The 21,248-nt window shown below is 44.4% G+C and overlaps 2 protein-coding genes across 5 annotated transcripts in view; one reads left to right on the top strand and one right to left on the bottom strand.

The window, feature by feature from the left end:
* Positions 1-21,248, bottom strand: part of LOC147462434 (uncharacterized) — a 106,246-nt gene that overhangs the window by 72,595 nt on the left and 12,403 nt on the right. The window contains exon 5 of one of the 4 annotated variants that reach the window (XM_086483999.1): positions 10,224-10,290. The exons of 2 other annotated variants lie outside the window; for them this stretch is intronic. In XM_086483999.1, the coding sequence (XP_086340125.1) occupies positions 10,224-10,290 (67 nt within the window). The remainder of the gene's footprint in view (positions 1-10,223; positions 10,291-21,248) is intronic. One more of the 4 variants, XM_086483997.1, reaches the window with a different exon arrangement.
* On the top strand, positions 6,266-10,212 carry LOC147462435 (uncharacterized). Its single transcript, XM_086482854.1, has 10 exons — positions 6,266-6,281; positions 6,357-6,518; positions 7,451-7,518; positions 7,613-7,636; positions 7,778-8,220; positions 8,322-8,486; positions 8,562-8,688; positions 8,862-8,880; positions 9,191-9,334; positions 9,436-10,212. Exons 1-10 carry the CDS (start codon positions 6,266-6,268, stop codon positions 9,675-9,677), a joined length of 1,410 nt encoding a protein of 469 aa, XP_086338980.1. The 3' UTR covers positions 9,678-10,212.

The raw sequence follows: 21,248 nt of genomic DNA, 5'->3' as shown, positions 1-21,248 counted from the left end.
AAGCCAGATCAGATGGCACGCTTGTTTATGAGCAATATTTTCAAGTATCATGGCATGCCACAGTCGATTGTTAGCGACCGTGATCCACGCATGACAAGTTTGTTCTGGAGAGGTTTGTTTGAGAATATGGGCACCACGCTCAAATTCTCTTCGTCATTTCATCCTCAAACAGATGGGCAGTCAGAAGAGGCAAATTCTACTGTCCTAGATCTGCTGAAGTGTTATGTGTCAGAGCATAAAGGAAAGTGGGAGCAGTATTTGCCATTGGTGGAGTATGCATACAATAATACAGTGCATTCATCAACTGGCAAGGCACCTTTCGAGATAGTTGAAGGTGGCAAGAAAGTTCCTCCCATACTGCATACAAAGGACAAGATATTTGAAGCAGATAAGTATGTTCAGGACATGGATGAAATGTACAAGAAGGTCAAAGTGGCCTTAGAAAGGACTCAGGCAAAGCAAAAGAAAGCAGCTGATCGTCACCGTCGTGAAGTGGTATATTCACTTGGTGATTGGGTGCTTCTACGGTTTGAAAAGGCAAGGTTAAAGAAGATGAAGGGCAAGGAAAGACTGTTTCCAAAGCTCAGCATGCGTTACTATGGGCCTTTTCAAGTGTGCGACATAATCAGTGATGTTGCATATAGGCTGAAATTGCCTGACAGTTGGAAGATTCACAATGCGTTTCATGTGAGTCTTCTCAGACCCTATGTGGGTGATGTGCCAGAAGATATACCAGCTGAACATCAGCCGGAAGTCGAGGAACTTGACGAGATCTTGCTCCCTGAACAGATTTTGGCACACAAAGAAAGGAAAGTGAAAGGCAAGGTTGCGAGGCGTTACTTGGTAAAGTTCAGAAACTATCCAACAATGGATGCTAAGTGGATGGAAGAAGGTGAACTTGCAGAGTCACCAACTGTGTTATCACTCTACCTGGAAGCCTTCGATTTGCAACCTACCTTGACCCCTTGAGTTTCAAAGCTACATGGATTGTCAGTGTGACAATGGCTTCTGAAACAAATGATGTACATGGTATTTAAAGTGAGCTCAAATGAAATACCTGTTACATGAATGTTAGAGCTGTACAGATTGTTAGTTTGGCAATTGCTCTTATGGAATGTCCAAAAGTTTGGTTAGTGCTATAGAAGTGAGTATTTCTTGTCAGTTTGTCAAGGATACAGTGATTGCTTCTATTGAAGAGTACATGTGTAACTGCATTCTTAAACTGTCGGTTTGGGTATGCTCGAAAGTGTTACGGGATCCAACGTGTACTATAAGACAGTGGCAAAATGAGCAGCTACCATTTTGTCATTGGAAAGTTAGTGACTCAAAGCAATGGCAGAGTGCGAAGCTACCACTATGTCATTGGGACAGGGTTCACACGCAGGCAATACATGAGTCGACGAGGTGTTGAATACACCAGGGTTGACAATGAGCATGTATGTGTCGTATATGTGTCGACAGGTGTTGAATACATCAGTGTTGACAGTAAGCATGGACGACATAGATGCAAACGAGGACGTTTGAGATTTCAAGAGGGGGGTATGTCACCAGCGTGTGACTACTATCTATCCTTTTTGTTGATTTCTTTCTTATTATCTATTTACTTTCACTTTTTGGAAACACCCCTCGGGAAATCTAACTGCCCTGCATTGCATAGCTAGTGTGGAACTGTCCAGAGGGAGTCCGGGCCTGAGGGCAAGAGAGCACTAAGGTTGGACAAGGACTATGGTTAGCCAAGTGGGGTCATTGACTAGCCAAAGTGGAATCCTTTGCTACAGAGGCTACATTTCAGTTCTGGATGTGGCCGCAGTGTACAAAGAGGGTCGGATGACCTAGAAAGATACAATGGCAGCATCTCCTAAAATTTAGGGAACTGCTATTTTGGGACCTGAAAATGTCTTCGCGTCATTACGTGCAGTTTGACATGGGGATCATTTTGTTACTCTGTGGCCAAGTCAACAGAGGCTGCAGGTGAGATATTTTTAGACCCGAGGGTCTAAAGCGGGAAAATGCACAAATGAGTGACACTTGGCACTCTGAGGCCAGTTTACTACTTATAGAGAAGGCAAAAACGTGATTTATAGCTGGGAGGCTCATTTTGCAAGTCTCTGTCACAGGTTAAGAGCTATGGAGTGCTTGCTTTCCCTCTTATGCACAGTGCGGTGCCAGGAGTGATGCCCTGCACGCTACGCACTGCCCTCTCTCTCCCCTTTGGCAGTATGTTATGCCCCTCTAGTGGGCTCTTCATTTGACCAATGTACAGTTGTGTGGGTTCATGCGCGATTGCCGAGGCAAGAGCCTCTTGCACAGGTACTGGATTAGCTAGCGGCTAATCCCCCCGCAGGTACAGGTGAATTCGGAGAGGTTTCACGCCAGAAATCTCGTCCGTTTCAAAGGGCAAGTAGCCCTACAGGTGCGGGAGCTCGAGGACTTGCTAGGGATGCGACCGGCACGCGGAACGGAGCCCGAAACAGTGAATTACAGCCTGCTGTGTATTTTTGCAGGTTTAGGGTTTTGGCCCTAAACGGACCCTAATACCCCCAGGAGGTTCGGGGACGCAAGGGGACCGCTGTACAGGCGATCTGGCGCATTTTCAGGGCTGAAAACAGAGAATTCAGCGTGCTGCAGATTCTCGCCAGGTTTTGCAAAGTGCCCGTAGGCGTCGGGAAAGTCAGTCAATGCGTGGGAATACTGACAGTGAAGGGTTCTAGTACAGTTATGCTGCCGAAATCAGGCTGGAACAGTGGAAATTCAGCCGAGTTTGTGCGGGGCAGCTTGTAGGGAACCACAGCGTTTATTCCCTCTTTTGAACAATAAAGAAATACCGAAAGGGGCGCCTAAGTTAGGGGCCAATCTGGTGTCCGTCTACTCATACAGGTGCAATCTAGCAGCCTGTATCCCTCTCCCCTTTGTTGTGTCTTGAAAGTACAGGTAAAATAGACGACTAATAATGGGTGAAAGCTAAATCAAGGTTTAAAGTAAAGTCTACCGCCCTTTTTGGATTGAACAGGCCGGTTTCAGTCTGTCTGTTCTTCAATCTTGCTTCATATGCTTGCAAGATTGCATCTAAGGGTTCATTGATCTTATCTACCAATACCGACCCTCCTGAGCTTGCACTCTTTGGTCCTTCCGTTGATTTTAGAGAGTCGGACTCTCTTTGCTGTTTAAGTTGCTCTCGAGCTATCGTTAGCTCAGCTTCTACATCTTTTTGTTTTCGCTCACGTCTAGCTTTCATTTTCGCTCTTCGTTCTTTCCAAGGATTATCACGACTGACGCTAGACTTGTGAGTCTTGATTTCTTCTTGATTTTGATCGTTACTCTTGGGTTGATTGTCATTTTTCCTTTCTTGGGCTCTCGTCAAGACCTTAACAGGAATCGGAGTTTCGTTTTCTGACACTCCACTCGACGGTAGCGCTCCCAACATATTCAAGGTAGTTTTTACTCGTTTGCTCGAGTTTTTAGGGCAATCGGGGATCAAGTGAGTAATTCCACACTCCGTGCAATATGCGTTGACCCTAATGATTTCGTCATGAGGGCAGTCCCTCAGCCAATGGTCTCCTCCACACTTGTAGCATGGTCCTTTAGGCTGTTGAGGTGCTCCTGGGGCTCCTCTTTGTTGGTGTGCAATTCTTTGCCCGCTCATGCCTCCGTTGGCTATGAACAACAGTGTTCTTTCATCCAGGCTATATCGTCCTTCTCCCGTTGCCTGTGCAGCAGTTGGTGGTCCTGTATTTCCTATAATGCTCCATGGTTTTGGTGTAGAGGGTTCGTCCGGTGGATAATAGACAGAGTTCGCCGCATATCCATTGGGCTCGTCATAGTATGCATGCATAGGTACCAAAGCCTTCTCGTCCGACTCAGTTACTGTGGGTGTGTATCTTATGCCAACGGGTCGTAATCCTGGTAGAGGTGGTTGTTGTCCCAACACTGGTTGTGGTCTTTCTACGCCTACAGGTCCTGGTAGGTTGCCTGTTTGATATCTAGGCATCGGTGGGACTTGAGGAGATGTCGCCTGAGCTTGCGGAGCATATGGTCGTTCTCTCACATATCCCTTGTTATAATAAAACTCCTCTGTCCCATGGTTTGTCCATTTTTGTTCAATCGCACACCATTTTGGTTGTTTAGCTTGTGGTTTGGAATACAAGTTAATCTTTTTAAGCACTTCCTCTACAAGCTGCTCTTGGCTTACCGCTACTTCCCCCTTCAGTGTTGTCTTAGCAGACTTGCCTCCGCTTTGTTGTGAGAAAGAATCATCGTCAAGATCCTTGAACTCACCCTCTTTGTAGACCGCACAATTGTCCACAAGGTATAGAGCTTCCTTGGTTAAATCATTCAACGTAGTGCTCCTTTTCATATGTAAGTCCTTTTGAAGATCTGCATTCCTTAGTCCTTGGATAAATATAAGCATAAGTCTGGACTAAGTTGGTAGTTCTTCCACGGGACAGAACTTAACATATCTTTTTAATCGGAGGGCGGCCTTCCGCACGGACTCTCCATCTTTCTATTTAAATTTATGGATTTGCGAGACTGTATTATGAGCTATCCCCCTTTGTGAGAATTCCTCGATAAACTCGTCAAACACTTCCTCCATAGACTCAAAGTCTCTTCGCTCCACCGAGTCAAACCATGTAGCCGCATCATTCTCTAAGGTTAAACCGAATCCTGCAAATTGGGTAGGAAAGTCTAGCACCTCTTCAGCTCTAATTACACGCACAAAGGTTGCTACATGATCTCTTGGATCCTTGCTTCCCGTATATTTCTTGTTTACCCATTTTTGCACTTGAGAAGGTCTAATTCTACAATGGTCTCCAAATCTCATCATGGGATCTCCCCGTCCTAGTCGATATACTTCCTCTGGTCTCCTGTAGTGGCCAGGTTCCTCTCCCAATGATGCTCCTAATCCATAATTTCTAGCAGTTCTCGTGAGAGATGGTTCATCTCTCCGAACTCGTTCTCGGGGTGTTCTTCCAAGCTCAGTTGACCCCTGAGTCTTTGGCTTACTCTCTCCTTGATATTGTGCATAGAGCGGTGGTTCTTGTAAATCCCTTAACCCTCGTGCGGTTTGATAACCCTCTCGGGTTTGGTCTTGTTCTAATGTAGCACTCTGACGAAGCCATGCCTGCAGTGATGACTGAGTAGTTGGTTGGTCCTGGTAGTTGGACGTCGGTGGTCGGGTAGAATGTGAGGTAACGTCATACTCTTCTGAAAAGGGATTAGTCGACTTCCTAGGGGTGTAGGTGGCTCTTGGTACCTCGTCGGGGCCATAGGTCGATGCTCCCGGAACTGTTGCCTTTTCAACCTCTTCTGGGAGAATACGTTTGTATTCTCGCCCGTATCTGTCAACAAAAACAATATCCTTCCCCATAGCAGTTTCATAAGAAAATAAGTAAAGAACCTTGTCTTTGCTTAATTCATTTGGGTAGGGTTCCTTGCATCGAAAGTAAGAGAATATTCCCTCGCTTTCATGCTTGTAAATCCCTACATTCTCATTATAGGTTGGGACCCTGGTTGTTTTCTTATCATACATAAAAAGCGCTCTAAGTCGATCAATGTTAGGAGGCGGTTCTTGGGTTTCTGAAACCATTTTCCCTTTTGCCACGTTATCCCCATATCTGTTGTAATCCTCAGGGTTACTCACTATCAGATAGTGGTTTCCCTTTTCGTCTCTGAATCTGTCTCCATCATCGTAGACTCGAATTATCTCTAGTCTCTGAGCCGGTCTTTCTTCAATACAAATACACTTGCGTCCCCGATAGTCAGAATAGACTAGGGCTCCCCTCGAGTTAGTTCCTTCCAAGAAGATTATAGTGAACTGGGTTTCGTTTAAAGGATGTAGGGAGGTGCTCCCTCCTGGCATTGGTCCTTCACCGATGAAACCTATTGGCTGTTGACTCCCCATCATGAAGAAGGACTTTTCCGACGAAGTGTCAGTATCACTACCCTCTTCAATGATTGGTGCCAATGGGTCTAGTCTCGTCTGAGTCAAGGTTGTCCACGTCCGTCGAACGGAACGATCCGTCCGTTCCGTCCCGTCCCATCCGTTCCGTCCGATCGAAAAAAAATGACCGTTGGCGGACTTTTTTGACTGTTTTTACAGCCGTTTTGTAGCGCCACGTGCTGACAGTTTTTGAACGCTAAAACTTGAACGTTGGGGGCCTTGGAGCCTTGGCCCTTGGGGCATCATAAGCCAATGTGCCATCCCACCCCACCCCCACCCCCCCCCCCCAACATCCACACACACACACACACACACACACAAAGCCACATGGGCCATGGCCATGGCACATGGAATTTGAATTTTGAAGCATGCTCTCTCTTTAACCCTCTTCTCCCTCTCTCCTCAAAACCTATATAAGGTTACCCACCCTCTCTTCTTCTCCATATATCCCTCAAGCTCTCTCATTCATCTCCTTACCTACTCAAGCTCCCTCAAGCTCTCTCCATTCATCAAGGGCCAAGGCTTCAAGCTTTGGCACTCCATCAAGGCTTCAAGCTCCCTCATCTCCTTCAAGCTCTCCATTAATCCTTCAAGCTCTCTTCATCTCCTTCAAGCTCTCCATTATTTCTTAAGCTCCCTTCATCTCCATCCATCTCCTTCAAGCTCTCCATTACTCTAAAGTTCTCTCATCACTCCCCATCCCTCAAGCTCTACATAATGCCGCCCGCTCTTCATGAAGCCTTCAACAAGCATTGCCGCTACTTTGAAAGGGTGAAGAACAAGCAAAATGTTTGCAAATGGTATTGCAAATATTGCCCGAAGACCATGACCTCAAGCTCCACCCGCCTTATCATCCACTTGACCAAGGAGAAGCGGGTCCTTGTTCGAATATCCCCGACGACATTCTCCAAGAGTGCAAAGCAAAGTATCTCCCCTTGAAGACGCGCAAGGCATCGGAAGAGGTAATTCCGCCCGACCATGATCTCTCCGATTCGGGAGAGGATGCTTCTCCATCAATGTCCGTTGCATCCGGCGACGCTACCATGGCCTCCACCGAGGGTGGTAGCGTCTCAAAGAAGAGCAAAAGAAGTCATGGTGGGCGGCCTCCAAAGAAAGCTACTCTTGCACAAACGGTGGGTGGAACTTCCAGTCCATTGTCTTTCCTCAAAGAGAGGCAACGACAAGCGGAGATAGAGATTGCACGCACCATCATCGAGTGCAATCTCTCTTTTCATATTCTTCGCACGGATCATTGGAAACGCATGGTGAAGGCTATTGCCGCGGTTGGTCCATGTGAAGGGTGGACGGGAGTGTCATACCATGACATGCGCACCAAAAAGCTTGATGAAGAGAGGGCACGAATCGACAAGTCTCTTGACCCCGTGCGTGCCGGATGGGTAAAGTATGGTTGCTCTATTCCCACCGATGGATGGAGTGACCGCAAGAAGAGGGGAATCATTAATATCCTTGTCTCATGCCCTCTTGGCACCTACTTCTTGCGAGCGGTTGATGCGGGAGCAAGGGGGAAAAAGGTCACGGGTGCCTTCATTTACCGCCACATTCGTCAAGCCATAAAAGAGGTAAAAAATTTTATTCCACTCTGAAGTATCTACTATTTTCAATTTTGTCTTTTGCTTTGGCTCTTCTCACTTTCCCTTCTTTCTCCATATGTAGATCGGTCCAAGCAACGTCATTCAAGTAATCACCAACAATGCCTCCAATTGTGCTTCCATGGCCAAAAAGCTAGAGGCGGAGTATCCACACATAGTATGGACTCCATGTGCATCACATTGCATTGACCTCCTCTTGGAGGACATTGGCGACCTACCTTGGGTGAAGGACATTCTATCCCAAGCCCTCTCCATCGTCAACTTCATCAACAAAAAGGTGAGAGTACTTGCGATATATCACACTTACTCCGGCTTGGAGTTGAAGAAGCCTTCCGCAACACGCTTTGCCGCTATGTGGCTCCTCCTTGAGCGCCTCTATGATGTGCAAACCAACTTGCAAAAGACAATGGTCTCAGATGAGTTCAAAGCATGGATTGAAGAAGAGACCCAATCATCCCAACAAGATGCAAAGGCCATCCAACGGCTTTGCTTGAAGGAGGAGTTTTGGCAAGAGGTCAAGGGTCTTGTCATGGTGGTATTGCCATTGTATAAGGTGCTTCGGATGACCGACATGGAAGGGTCTACCATAGGTCTCCTTTACCACTTCATGGAGGAGGCTTACAAGGAGATTGAGAGATCCACCATTCTTGATGGAGCACCCGATGGTTCACGGTAAACATATCACCTTATGATTTATGTACATTGTAAGTTGTCTTTTTCTATCTACGGTTCTACCCTTCCATGCTTGACTATCTTTCTCTCTCTCTTCGTAGTGATGTGTTGGAGGACTCTCCAAAGAGAGATGACATTCTCTTCCTTGTTAAAAAGCGGTGGGATTGGATGAGGCGACCAATCCATGGCTTTGCCGCCCTCTTGCATCCGGCTTTCAAAAAGCCATCCATCTTTGCGGATCAAGCACTTCAAGAGGAGCGCGACAAGTACCTTCCAAAGATACTCAATGAAGAACACCATGGAGAGTTTCTCCAAGAGCTCATCAACTATGGAGACCAAAGAGGCACGGCATTCGCTTCCTCGGTGTGTTGGAAGAGGGATTCGTTAATGAAGCCTCTTTTTTGGTGGGAATGTTTTGGCTATCAATTGCCTCACCTTCAAAGGGTGGCATTGAGGGTTCTTGGACAGGTATATCATATATATTAATAATTATACATAATGCCATACCATAAATTATAAATTTATAATCTCAATCGTGTCATCATTTGACATTCATCATTCATGTGACATAAGTCACCTCTCAATTTAAAATTCCCATAATTCAAATCTCATGCCTCTCTTCTATCATCTATGTGCTCTAGGATTGCTCATCGGGTGCATGTGAGCGGAATTGGTCGGCGTATTCTCTTATACACACCAAGATCCGCAACAAGCTTTCTACGAAGCAATTGGAGCGGCTTATCTATTGTCGCTCCAATTTACGCATGTTGAGGTCCATGCATGAGATGCCCATGGCTAGGCAGGTAATTGAGTTGGCTACATCATACTCTTTATTTATGCTTTCACATGTATGATGTAATATGTATGATGTAATATGTATGATGTATCATGTGCTCATATTTTTGGCATGCCAAATTGCTAACTCCATTAATCTTCTTGCATGTTGTAAATGACAAATAGGTGAATGTAGATGAATGCAAGCTCTCCATTGAGACTCTTAAGAGTCTCAACAAAGATCGCGATCCAGAGGAGGAGCAAATATTTCGAGACCTCTACTTGGAGTTGGAGGAGATTGATCGCCGTGTCTCTCGCACACGGTCCCGCAAGAAGGTGGTTGTGCGAGCTTTGGCAACTACAGGTAGAGGAGCTTCCACTTCGGTTGCTCGTGGGAGTGGAAGAGCGTCGGCACGGACACCCAGGTCCTATGTGCGGCGAGGCTCGGGTACCGATCTACTATGGCGGACACCACTTTGGAGAATGTGTCCATTTCTAGGCCTGCGGATCCTAGAGAGCCAGAGTTTGATGATGAGGGCAACATCCTTAGTGAGAGAGATTATGGTCTTGCATCTAGTGCATCTGATGCAAGTAGTGATGAGGATGATGCAGCTACCTCTAGCTCAAGCTCTAGCTCAAGCTCGGACCACAACTCCGGTGATGAGAGCGATATGAGCACTTAGAACTCTCTCTTTATGCTTTAAAGTTTGCACCCATGGGCCATGAGACTATGAGTTGTGTGACGTGTCACTACTTTTTTGTACTACTTTTTGTCACTTGTATCTCTCGAGCCTCGACTCTCTACTTATGTAATGAATTATGAAATCAAATGCAATCATGATCATCTTTTTTCGAACATTGCCGTTTCCAATGTCCATGGCCAAATCTTTAATGTTCTTACTTGTAAGACATGTCCTTTAAGTTGTATGTACTTAATACTAAGTAGTTACTCATAATAGAGTAAAAGCTCTGAAAAATATATGATTTATTTTTTTGCATCGTACGTTACTTCAACGTACGTCTATTTTTTTTTAGTTCGATTAGTACCGCACGTCTTCGTACGTGTAACCATTGTACGTGACCGTACGTGTCAACTATGGTCTGAGTTACACTCTCTTCTGTGGACGTGGTGCTAATTTGACTTTTGACACTTTTAGCTCCCGACTTAACAAAGGCTCCTGACCTTAAATACATAAGAATGAAAGTTTTGTTGCAAAATTAAAGCTTACCTGGACTCCTTCTTCCTGTATAGCTTTCTGATGACCTCCTTCTCGGATCTACACAAGGATGGTTAGTCTGTTCACAAGTGTTGTCCCTGAATTACCAAAAAATCTTTCAAGTATATACAGCAACCACTTAGTCAGTCTTCTGGTGGTCCAATTTCAATTATGAAATGACGGTTGGGATCTATATAGAGAGTATGTCCTAGCAATATAGTCACAAATTGCAAAAAGTATCTGATTCACTACTTCCTTAGTCTATCGCGATAGACTGACAGTTTGCTCTGGCACAAGTCAATTCAAAATTGTGACTTTACCCTTGAGTTCCAGTTACCCTCTATAGCCTATCCCCCAAGTTTTGTGAAGTTTGGACACTTGGGTTGGGTTTTGGTCGCATTTTAGTATTTCAGTCGGAGCTTGATTCTCTATCTAACCCTCAGCTTGACCTTCAGTGATCTAAATGCCTTGAATTTTGGTGTGTCTGCTATTTAGGCCTTGATAAAGCTCTCCCTAGGGAAAATTTGAAAGAAAAGTTCCCCAGCATAAATTTCCTTGGTCTATCGTGATAGACTGAGCACTTTCTCCATTTTCAGCTTTTTTACAAAGTTTTCTCCACAGTTGGTTTAGCCTCCCCTTGTGTAGTGCATTGACCAATTTTGGCACTGTTTGGACATTTGGTCAAAGACTTCTTGCCCTTGTCTCTGAATTCAAACTCCAAACACCAGTTTTGAAGTTTTGGGGTCAAAATTGGTGTTCAAATTCACTCAATTTTTGTGAGTATCCTTGTATTGATGTGTTAAGCTTGTGGTATAAGGGTTTTTTGCTTGTTGCTAAACAAACACCACCTTCACCAGTCTATCGCGATAGACCAGGCAGTGAGCAATGGGGACTTCATTTTTTGTCTGTTTTTGCATAGTCTTGTTCCCTGTGTCCATATAAGTCTATCCCCCAAGTTTTATGAAGTTTGGACTTATTTTGACCTCAAACTCAAGCACTTCACAAATTTCACTTTTCTCTGACAATTCACAACTCCATTGCACTTGAAGTGATGCAAATTTGATGACACTGCATCTTAAACTTGTGCACATCAGTCATACCTCATGACACAGTCAGTTTACCCTTGGCTAATGGTTATATCTCATCTTGGCCTCTTTAGGTTCACTTAGTGTTTCCTTATGACAATCACTTGTTTCTTTTTTTTGTTTGTTTTTTGCGGTTTTATAGCGTTTTTCTACTCTATTTCTTCACAAGTATAACAAGCACTCAAAACCAAAAACCACAACTCCACATTATCCTATTTAACTAAATCTAACTAGTCGCAGACCTTCAGCAAGACACAAGCTTCCTAGCTATCCACTAGACCTCAGGATACTCTATCCTGGATCTTGTTCTAAAAGTTAAAGCTCTCTATAGTCAAAACTAAAGTAAGCTAACCATCACACGAGTGACGTAGATCTCCCTACTTAAGGTCTTGTGTCCCCGGCAGCGGCGCCAATGTTTTAGGGCAAAACTACTCCCCTGTTCATACTCACGAGCACGACACAGACAACATACTTATCATCCGATGACACGACTAACCCGTAGGTGCACGTAGGCAATCTCGTTAGCTTGTCAGGCTGAGACCAATCTACACATACGCACTTTTATGATGCATCAATCACTAACCCTAGTAGAATGCAACCCACTCTATCCCTAAACGCTCACAACACCGTTTACACGTCCAATGAACTCGGAATCGCATCAAACTTACTAGGCATCATCCTCTCACTAGGACATACTTACCTATAAGTCTAATCTCACCAGATTTGAACCCTAGCTATCTCGAATACTGTCGCGATAGACCAACAGGTCATAATCCAAAAGTGGGTGAAACTTAAGTTTATCAGTATTTATGTGTAGCTAATCTCTTTCTCATTCCATGAAGCACTTGATTATTGAAAACAGACACCGTTTGTGCTACTTACAAGCAAAACAAGCTCGAGGAAGAATCGATCGCGATCAACTCGAAACGGCGAATGCGTGGCGTGGGCACGTAGCTCTCGGAGAGACTACCACGATGGTGTGGTCGCGTCATGAATCCGGTGAGGGAGAAGCGTGTAGCGAAGAGGATAAGACTCTCTCTCTCTCTCTCTCTCTCTCTCTCTCTCTCTCTCTCTCTCTCTCTCTCTCTCTCTCTCTCTCTCAGACTCGTACGACACAGGATTAATGTTCAAAAAATGTTGTCCAAAAAATGGTTCTAAGGTGACTTTTATACTTTAGTCACCTTAGCTCAAAAATGTACATGGAATTCTCTTGCTCATGATTACAAAGTGGGAATAAATCTGAGTCCTGACTAACTGACTAATATTTACATAATCCAAACGAATGGATCAAAATGATAAGAAGTCTTTGACATAAAAAATGGAATTTGATATGCTTTACAAGATGGGCTCATTACAACCGTTGGACCAATGGGGCTCCAACAGCAAGGAACTTACAACAAGACTTGGATTCAATTCAAGGCTGAATTTTTTGACAAATTTTTTTCCTCTATGCTTTGAAGAAGGCATCCAAGAAGATTGGGATCGGTTTGCCCAAAAGGAACACGAGTGAGTCAAAGCAAGTAGTGGTTCACTCTTGCCAAGGTAGCTCCATTCTTGATCCTCTCTGAGGAAGGAAAGATGAACAAATTTAACGAAGGACTTTTGCCCGAATTTGTAAACCCATCTGCAAGATACTTTGCAGCAGATGGTGGAGTCCGCAATAAAAGCTGAAAGTGTACACCTTGATGTATATAGAATACAATCCCCGCAGTGGGACGAGAATCATTGAACCCAGAAACAACAAATTTTTGTTACCTCTCCTCGAAGGATACGTTGCTATCCGGAGAAAGTTTGGAGTAAGGGAATTCAATCTAACTCCTGAGTTTTTTGAATAGAAGACCCTCAAACTTCAAGTGAGAGGGCAGGTCTGATCAAAGTTACGTGTTTGAGGAAGTTACAAAGCGCGTTTTCTTTTTCGCACGAGGATTGCATAAGTCTAGCCAAGACTGATCACTCTTGAGTGCTTATGAGAGTAGGGTTGAGTCAGAACATTGTTTTATACGATGAACTACTTTGCTTAACCATCCGGAAGGTCCATAATTGATCTGGTATCCGGTAATTCTCGAACAGATTACCTGCTACTGCGAGTAGGAAATTATGAAGGAACCATTCTGAGCTTTCCAACAAAGAAAAGCTTTCATTAAGCTTGAGTACCTTATGAACCAACACCCCTACCCGGTAATATGGTAGTGCTTTTTGCACAAGTGAATGAACACTCTCTTTAGGAGGGAAGGAACAAGCGACGACTACGGCATGTGCTTGAGGAATCCAAGGATTAAAATCCTAGATTATTTGATGAGCAGGTTTTGCTCTAAGATCGAGCCAAGTGATCATCAAGTTGAGCGTCTTCGCTCTAAGGATTTAACGAAGGGAAGGTAATTTCTCAGGTTCACCGAAACTTTAACACGGCTTAAGAATTATGTACACTTTTGAGTACATGGATAACACACGAAGATGCAGACCTATGCCAAGGTACTGGACGAGAGTTTGTTATACTCTCGTGAGCGCCTTTTTGTGCGCAAGGATACTCCGACACGAGAATCTCTATTTGAGATGTGTTCGGTAGAAGGAATTTGAGTTTCTCTACGGAGAAGAGGTTTTCTGATGGTCGTTGATCATTGAGTACGCTATGTGCTTTTACCATTACAGTAGCAACTTTTGGTTGCGGTATATGTTTCTCCATGAGCAGGTCAAGTAGCATTTACACGCTGCTGGAATAAATTCGAACTATTTTGTTCGTAAGAATATAATTCGCCAACCGTTTTAAAAATGGTAAGAATTACCTTAACCACATATGGGAGAACATCATTGAGATCTAAAGCGTGTTCACCCTTAAGTAGGCCGAGTTTGAACTTATGTTCACAGAAAGATATGGCTAGAATTTTATCTGCCTAAGATTTTGCGAGGAGTCCTAGATGCTTGCAAGGATGGCCTCTGCAAGGAAGAGACGCTAATGGGCGTCAGGAAAACACTGCTGGTGATAATAACTTGCAGGAGGAAAAGATTGGAAGGAAGTCCCGCCGTGCACAAGGAATCTTCGGACTGGAACCATTCGCCTACGTTGAGCATCGGCCCGAAACAAGAACCTTCCTTAAGGTGATCGCAAATTGTGAAAGAAAGACATCGAGCTTAATGCTCTATGACTTGAGCATTCCCTATGTAGGAGGACACCAGAGGTTTAATACCCTCTAGACTAACAGCGCAAGATTATGCGCAAAGACAGATACCTAGATTGATTTCTAGGAGGATTATTCTTTTCGGATTGAGAAGGTGGAATTGAGTTAACAGACTCTAGAATGAGGAAACTTCCGATCTGTTGGAAAGACGCGAATGACGAGTTCTTACATGGCTCGTAAGTTTGATAATTGGTGAAGCATATCCTCGAGGTACTAGAGGAAGGACATGAACCGGTAAGGTAAGTATTGAATTATTGAATTTTTGAATTTTTGTTTAAATTAATTTTAAAGTTCTCTTTTGAGAAAGATCTAGCTCAACTCACCGTTGAGCAAGATTTTGAATCTTTCCGATTTCTCCCCGGCAGTTCAGTTGGACCTCTACAGTTGAGGACAACTGTTTATAAGTGAGAGGGATGTTGCTAAACTTGCTTTATTTGACAAGAAAATAATTCTAAATGAATTATTGGATTTATAAGTGAGAGGGTTTTCTCGCTTGGAACAACAGGAAAAATAATTCTAAATGAATTATTGGAATTTTAAGTGAGGGTTTTTCTCACTAGAGACATCGGAGTACAGAGTATTCCTAGTGCGTCATTCAAAGTAATGACAGAAGCACTGAGAACGGGAATATCTGTAAGGCCACCAGGAACGGGTACTTCTGATGCGTCACATCGGATGGGTGACAGGGAGCATCGAAAAGAAGTATCTGACCATCCGGGAACGGACATCTCTGATGCGTCATAGGATGGGTGACATAGAGCATCGTGAAGGAGATTGTACCGTAAGTTCGGTAGGAAAGGACTAGGTGATGGGTATTCTTGATGCGTCACAAGGTAGGTGACGGGTGCATCGGAAAGGGAATATCCATAGTCGGGAGGAAATTCCGAACTGTGTTAGAATTGTGCACAAGGAAAAGCAAGCATAGAAGGAATCTAGACTTAACAATCGGACAGTTAGTCTTACTCAAGTTTGAGAAGGCAAGACTTAAGAAACAAGCGTCTCATTAGGGGAAGGTGGTAAAACTTTCTACCCGTTATTATGGACCGTTTAAGATCACTGAGCGAGTAAATGATGTCAAGTTCCGATTAGCACTACCGCCTGATTGGAAGATCCATAATGCTTTCCATGTCAGTTTACTCCGGCCGTATGTGGGACCGCCTCCAAGCCAGCCTAGTGCTGAGGAACCTCCTAAGGTTGAGAAAACGGAAGAAATACTCCAACCGGAGCAGATAGTAAGTCATCAGGAGCGGTCTCTCAAATCCGGAAAATAACACGAAAGTATTTGGTTAAGTTTAAGAACTATTCGAATCTAGATGTTCAGTGGATGACGCAGGAGGAATTAGCAACTTATCCCGAGATACTAGAGGTATATGTCCAAGCTCTACAGTTGAGGTCAACTGTTTAGAAGCCAAAGGGATGTTGCTAATTGGACTATTTTCTTATTTTTAATGATTAATCTCTTTTTTAGGATATTTTATTGTGTGCACTAAGAACTGTTAAAAGATTGTAGCTATAGGAACTACCATCAAGAACGGACAACTCTGATGTGTCATTTGATGGGTGACGGTAAACATCGCGAAGGAGTTTCCGTAAGTTCGGTGGAAAGGGCCGGGTTACGAGTGCCCCTGATGCGTCACATGATGGGTGACGGGTGCATCAGTAAGGGGGCATCCCGTAGGCCAAGGAGGAAATCCGAACTGAGTAAGAAAATACGCGTAAGAACGCAAGCACAAGAATAAAGATGGATTCAATGAAGCTTTTTACGAAAAGCAGGAACAATCGCGGGAAGGCAGACGCTTTCCCGCGAGGAATCTATGTTTGCATTGCATTCGTGCATGTGGTTGCATACAGGGACGCCTGGGAAGTGTTGTTAAATGCATTGGTTTTAACTTATAAGGTTTTATTGAGTTTTTGGGCAAGTTCAGACCAATTTTAAAATATGCCGGCCGCCCACTTAATAAGTGGACAGCCACTTAGAAGATAAAGCAACAAAACCAACCAGCGAATTCTCTCTCCCTATTTCAGGTAGAACAGCGGGAAAAAAAAAAAAAAAAACGGCCGCGATCTCTACGCGAGCAGTTATTCGTGCCGTGGCCAGGGAGCTATAAAAGCACCACATGCCCTCACTCACGGGAGGTACCAACATCAACAAGAGAAGACTCTGCCGCAAGAGATCGCGAGACTACGAAGCACGGAAGTCGCTTTTCCCGCGCAAGAGCGACAGGTATCTATTGTGGATTCGCCATACGAATTGTTGTCGCGTGTTTGTGTGGTTTGTTTTGCAAGAATCCCGCGTCTTACGGGAAGGCCCTTCACGGGAAGTACGGCTTCACGCCTAAGTCCCTTACGGGAAAGTACGCCTTCGCGCCTAAGTCCCTTACGGGAAGGAACGGCCTTGTGCCCAAGCCCTATACGGGAAAGCACGACCTTCGGGTCTAAGATTACAGAACGGAGGGGTTTCCTCGGGTTCTCGTGCTTGTATACGAATTCTCCCTGAATAAAAGAATACTCTTAACGGGGGGGGCCCAGCCCATCTTCTGGTCCCCAATACTGTGTCGATCTTCTCCCTTCTCTCACATTTGCAAAGTATTTTAATTTTCAGATTTTCAAGTGCTCGTGTACGCTCCCATTTTGTGACACTGCTTTCCATAGAAAATTTTTTGTCTCTCCTCTCTCAGGATGTGATATGATTTTGGGCATTCGATGGTTTCGTGAGCATAACCCTCTGATTGATTGGGCGGAAAATACGTTCACTTTCAATGCCAAAAGTGACTCTCCCATTGTCATTCGTGGAGAGCATGTTGTTCATTCTCCCTCTCTCATTGCGAATGTGCAGGCAAAGATTGAACGGATTCAGGAGAAAGAGACTCTCTCAATCTCTTCTTCTCTAAAGCATGACACAGAATTTGCATGATGATACCCGTGATGATTTAAATGATAATGATGAGCATGATGATTTGGATGACACTGACAAGCATGATGCTTTGCATGATCAAGATGTGATTTCTCATAAGCATGATGAGTTGCATGAAAATGATGTGATTGTTCACAAGGATGATGTGTTAGTTGATACTTTGTCTAGTGAAGCTAACCTCATTGCAAATTCGGTCAGTCACGAAGAACCGATCTTGGCTCTCGAACCTAGGTCCAAAGAACCCCCTCAGGAAGAACCGATCTTGGCTCTCGAGCCTCCGTCCAAAGAACCCTCACAGGAAGTACTATGTGTTCGAATGATTCGTCAGCACGCATTGATCGAGTGTTTCATTCGTGATCGTTTCCTGTATTTTAGTCAGCATCTTTATTCATCCCTTTTCCTAGGCATGACATATTGTACTTGAGCACGTTTCACTCATAAATGAGCACAAATATGCGGATTTTTCATGAAAAGCTGAAAAGTATGCATTCAAGGAAGTCACATTCCATGTCTCTTTTTTGGCATGACACATTTGTAGAAAGAACACAAGAAAGTATAAGCACCAAGCATGGGCATTTCCATTGTGAATTGCCACAGTTGATTGCTTTAGATCCGCAGAGAAAGATTCAATCTCATGGTTTGCGTGTGTGTGGTGAACGGTTTGGCACTCCGTCTATTTGTTCATCTACATTGCATGCATAGTCTTTTAGGAAGACAAGATTTTTTCCAGTCACTTTACATGGCATAGGTATGTTCATGGTTTTGTGTTGGAAGTGGTTTCAAGAATTTTCAATCGTGGAGATTCTTGAAGACGGAAGAAGCATGACTCTAAACGAAGTTGAAGCATTGAAGGAGCCACAGAAGACTGTCGCTTTCGGCGCGGCCCAAAGAAGCAAGCGTTGCAGACCTTTATGAAGTTCGAGTATCGCACGACCCACACATCAAAGTGGGCCGGCGAAGAGTCCCTTCCAGGATTCCGGATGCTATTGGCGATCTCCCTCGACGCTATACAGTTCGGTACCAGTACCTCACTTTGAAAAGGAGGGGATGTCACGTGACACATCCAACCCTATGTATCCGTGGTTAAGCTACAACATGACAAGGGTTCAGTCAGTCCAGTTAGTCTAGCTTAGGAAGTGTTCTGACACTTTTGTGAATCTGTTCGCAGACCGTGCATGCCCAGGCACTTAGTGTAGATGCATATCCTCTGGTTGCACACAACATGATCATAAGCATTCCCATCAGAATCCTTCAGGGAAATTTTCCAGTGTATTTTACCTATTTTCCCTATTTTTGACATTTTTCACTTATTATTTTAAGTGACTTTTGTTGGGAACTGAGTAGGGCAATTAAGGTAAGATAATATATAGGCAAACCAAGGCTAGCACTATTTGACAAAAGAGCAAGGAGAATGTCACAAGGCGGGCACCACGTGCCAATAGAAAAGAACAGACTGAACAACTTTACGCACTTCAAATAACAACTGAACTGAAATGGAGAGAGAGACGACACGCGACACGGAGTGGCGGAATTCCACCCCAGAGAGTATTGGCCCCAAACCTTGGCGCCCCTTTCGGTATTTCTTTATATTGCATCAACACAGTACAAGCCGGTACTCCACACTCTGCACCTTCGTACTAAAGCATGCCAGAGAATGAGCCCTAGCCTCATATTTAAAGGCCCTTGGCCTGAAAAGCAGTTATAGTAAAAAGCCTTTAAAACTCAAAAGCTTCTGGTTCTAAAGCAAAGCCAAAAAGCTGCCAGCGCAATTTACGAAAATCCGTACAGCCTGCCACGTCCTCAGCCAGCACAAAACGCGGAAATCCGTATAGCCTGCCACGTCATCATGTCAGCGCAATTTTTGGAATTTGTCTGCTGCCTTAGGGTTAGGGTTAGGGTTTTTGGCAAAAATTAGGGTTTGCAAGTTTTAGGGTTAGGGTTCTCAGAATTAGGGTTTGCAAGTTTTAGGGTTAGGGTTTCCAGCATTAGGGTTTCAGCAATTAGGGTTTCTGGCAGACATTAGGGTTTAGGCTCCTCGGCCACATCTGTACGTTGACTCCATTCTTTAGGCTTTGACACGTCAACAGTTTGTTACATCTCCCCTTCTTGAAAGAGGGTCATTCCGAGGGACAATCAATTTGCTCTTTTTATTAAGGAGTTAGCTTCTCCTTTCTGCTCTTTTGATCAAGGAATTAGCTGCTCCTATCGACTGTTTTGATCAAGGAGTTAGCTTCTCCTTTTGTCCAGATCGGAACTCTGGATATTCCGGCATAGTAAAATTAGCCATCACACCCAGACCGTACTGATCTTCCTCGCGTGTCTTGATGCACTAAAATTACATACCCAGGCAATCTCGTCCAATTAGGAATATTCAGTGGTTGGCACATCACAATTTAACACAAAAGCTCACATATGCATGTTACAAGACATAGAAACATAAAGCCGCCGATGAACACTCCTCCCGCATAACCTAACAAGGTCCGGGCCGGGAGATATTCAACGACTCCCTCATCACTCCTCCCGCATAACCTAAAAAGGTCCGGGCCATGAGATATAGAGGCCTTTTATAACCAAACGCCCCCCAGACCACAGCCTGCGTCGTTTGGAGGTGCTGAGAGTAACCACTACTCAGACTTCTTAATACTCCTCCCGCATAACCATCCAAGTCCGGGCCATGAGTAACAACAACAATACTTCCCCCGTAAATAACCACAAGGGTCGGGCCATGAGTAAAAAAAAAAACAGCACTTTTCAATCGTTCAATACTCCCCCCGCAAATAACCACAAGGGTCCGGGCCATGAGTATGAACAAGCATTCTCAAACATCATTTCTCACTTCTCCACACGGGAATAAAATCACCAATCATTGAAACCAGTATCAAACCAGAGTCAAACAATTCAAATCGGCACCAAGACAGGTTCAAAATAGATACCATCCATTTCAAACAAAGCTTCAAACAATACTTTCGCAAGCAAAGTTCAAAAGTATCTAACTATAGAACAACTAGAGAGTTCATTCAGGGTTTTGTTCGGACAACCGAACTTTGAGGACGACTGGCTTGCCCTTTTGCATCACGGTGATGGTTCGGTTCTGAACTTGGAGAGTCGCATCATTCTTGTCATGCCAAGGCATGCCTAATAGAACGTCACAATTGCCCAACTTCATAATGTGGAAATCGGCTTTTCCATGATAATCTTGGATAGTCACTGGAAGAGCACCAATGAGTGGTACCACTTTCTGAGTTTGCCCTGTGGCTAGCTCAGCTTCAATTTCTCCACCCTCAGCATCATAATCAAAGTCCATCTGCTTCAAGAATTGTGGATGGATAAAGTTCTCTGTAGCTCCTAGGTCAAAGAAAATTAGGGCTTTCAAACCGTTGACTTTGCCATATGCTCGACACAATTCATTTGTACTTTCAAGGCGTATGCCATAGATGTCAGGTACTAATCCAATGGCCGGTTTAGCTCGTTTGGCTGGAGATGGTCCTGGGTTTCTGTTGACCATCGACGCGGGAGTCAGCTCCGCAGGTCTGTCAATGTGTTGGGGACAACCAAAATAGTTATGTCTTGTTTGAAAGCATCCAAAACATCGGCCTTCTTGTAGTAAGGTGTCTCGTTGTTGAGGTGTCAAACGAGGCCTTTGTGGTTGACTTTCACGAGACTCTCGAGAATTTGTTCGTTGTTGCCGAGAGTTGTGGTTAGCGGCCGGAGATTCTTCTGTGGTAAACTCTAGCTTTCCCTTCAACAGTTTGTAGCCAAACGCGGCATGGTCCATAAGTTCTTGCATGGTAGAGACTTGCTTGGATAGACAGTATTCTTGCAATGGTGATGGTAGTCCAATGGTGTATCGCTCGCACTGGGC

This window comes from Adiantum capillus-veneris, chromosome 2 (genome assembly GCF_014529385.1).
Source record: "Adiantum capillus-veneris isolate H3 chromosome 2, ASM1452938v2, whole genome shotgun sequence".
NCBI lineage: Eukaryota > Viridiplantae > Streptophyta > Polypodiopsida > Polypodiales > Pteridaceae > Adiantum > Adiantum capillus-veneris.
The sequence above is the reverse complement of the archived record's forward strand: the minus strand, read 5'-3'. Positions and strand labels throughout refer to the sequence as shown.

Coding starts and splice junctions, on each gene's coding strand:
- LOC147462435 (XM_086482854.1), top strand. Junction 7,637..7,777: donor GTCCAAGCAACGTCATTCAA/GTAATCACCAAC, acceptor CCTTGGGTGAAG/GACATTCTATCCCAAGCCCT. Junction 8,487..8,561: donor CTTCAAGAGGAGCGCGACAA/GTACCTTCCAAA, acceptor TGGAGACCAAAG/AGGCACGGCATTCGCTTCCT.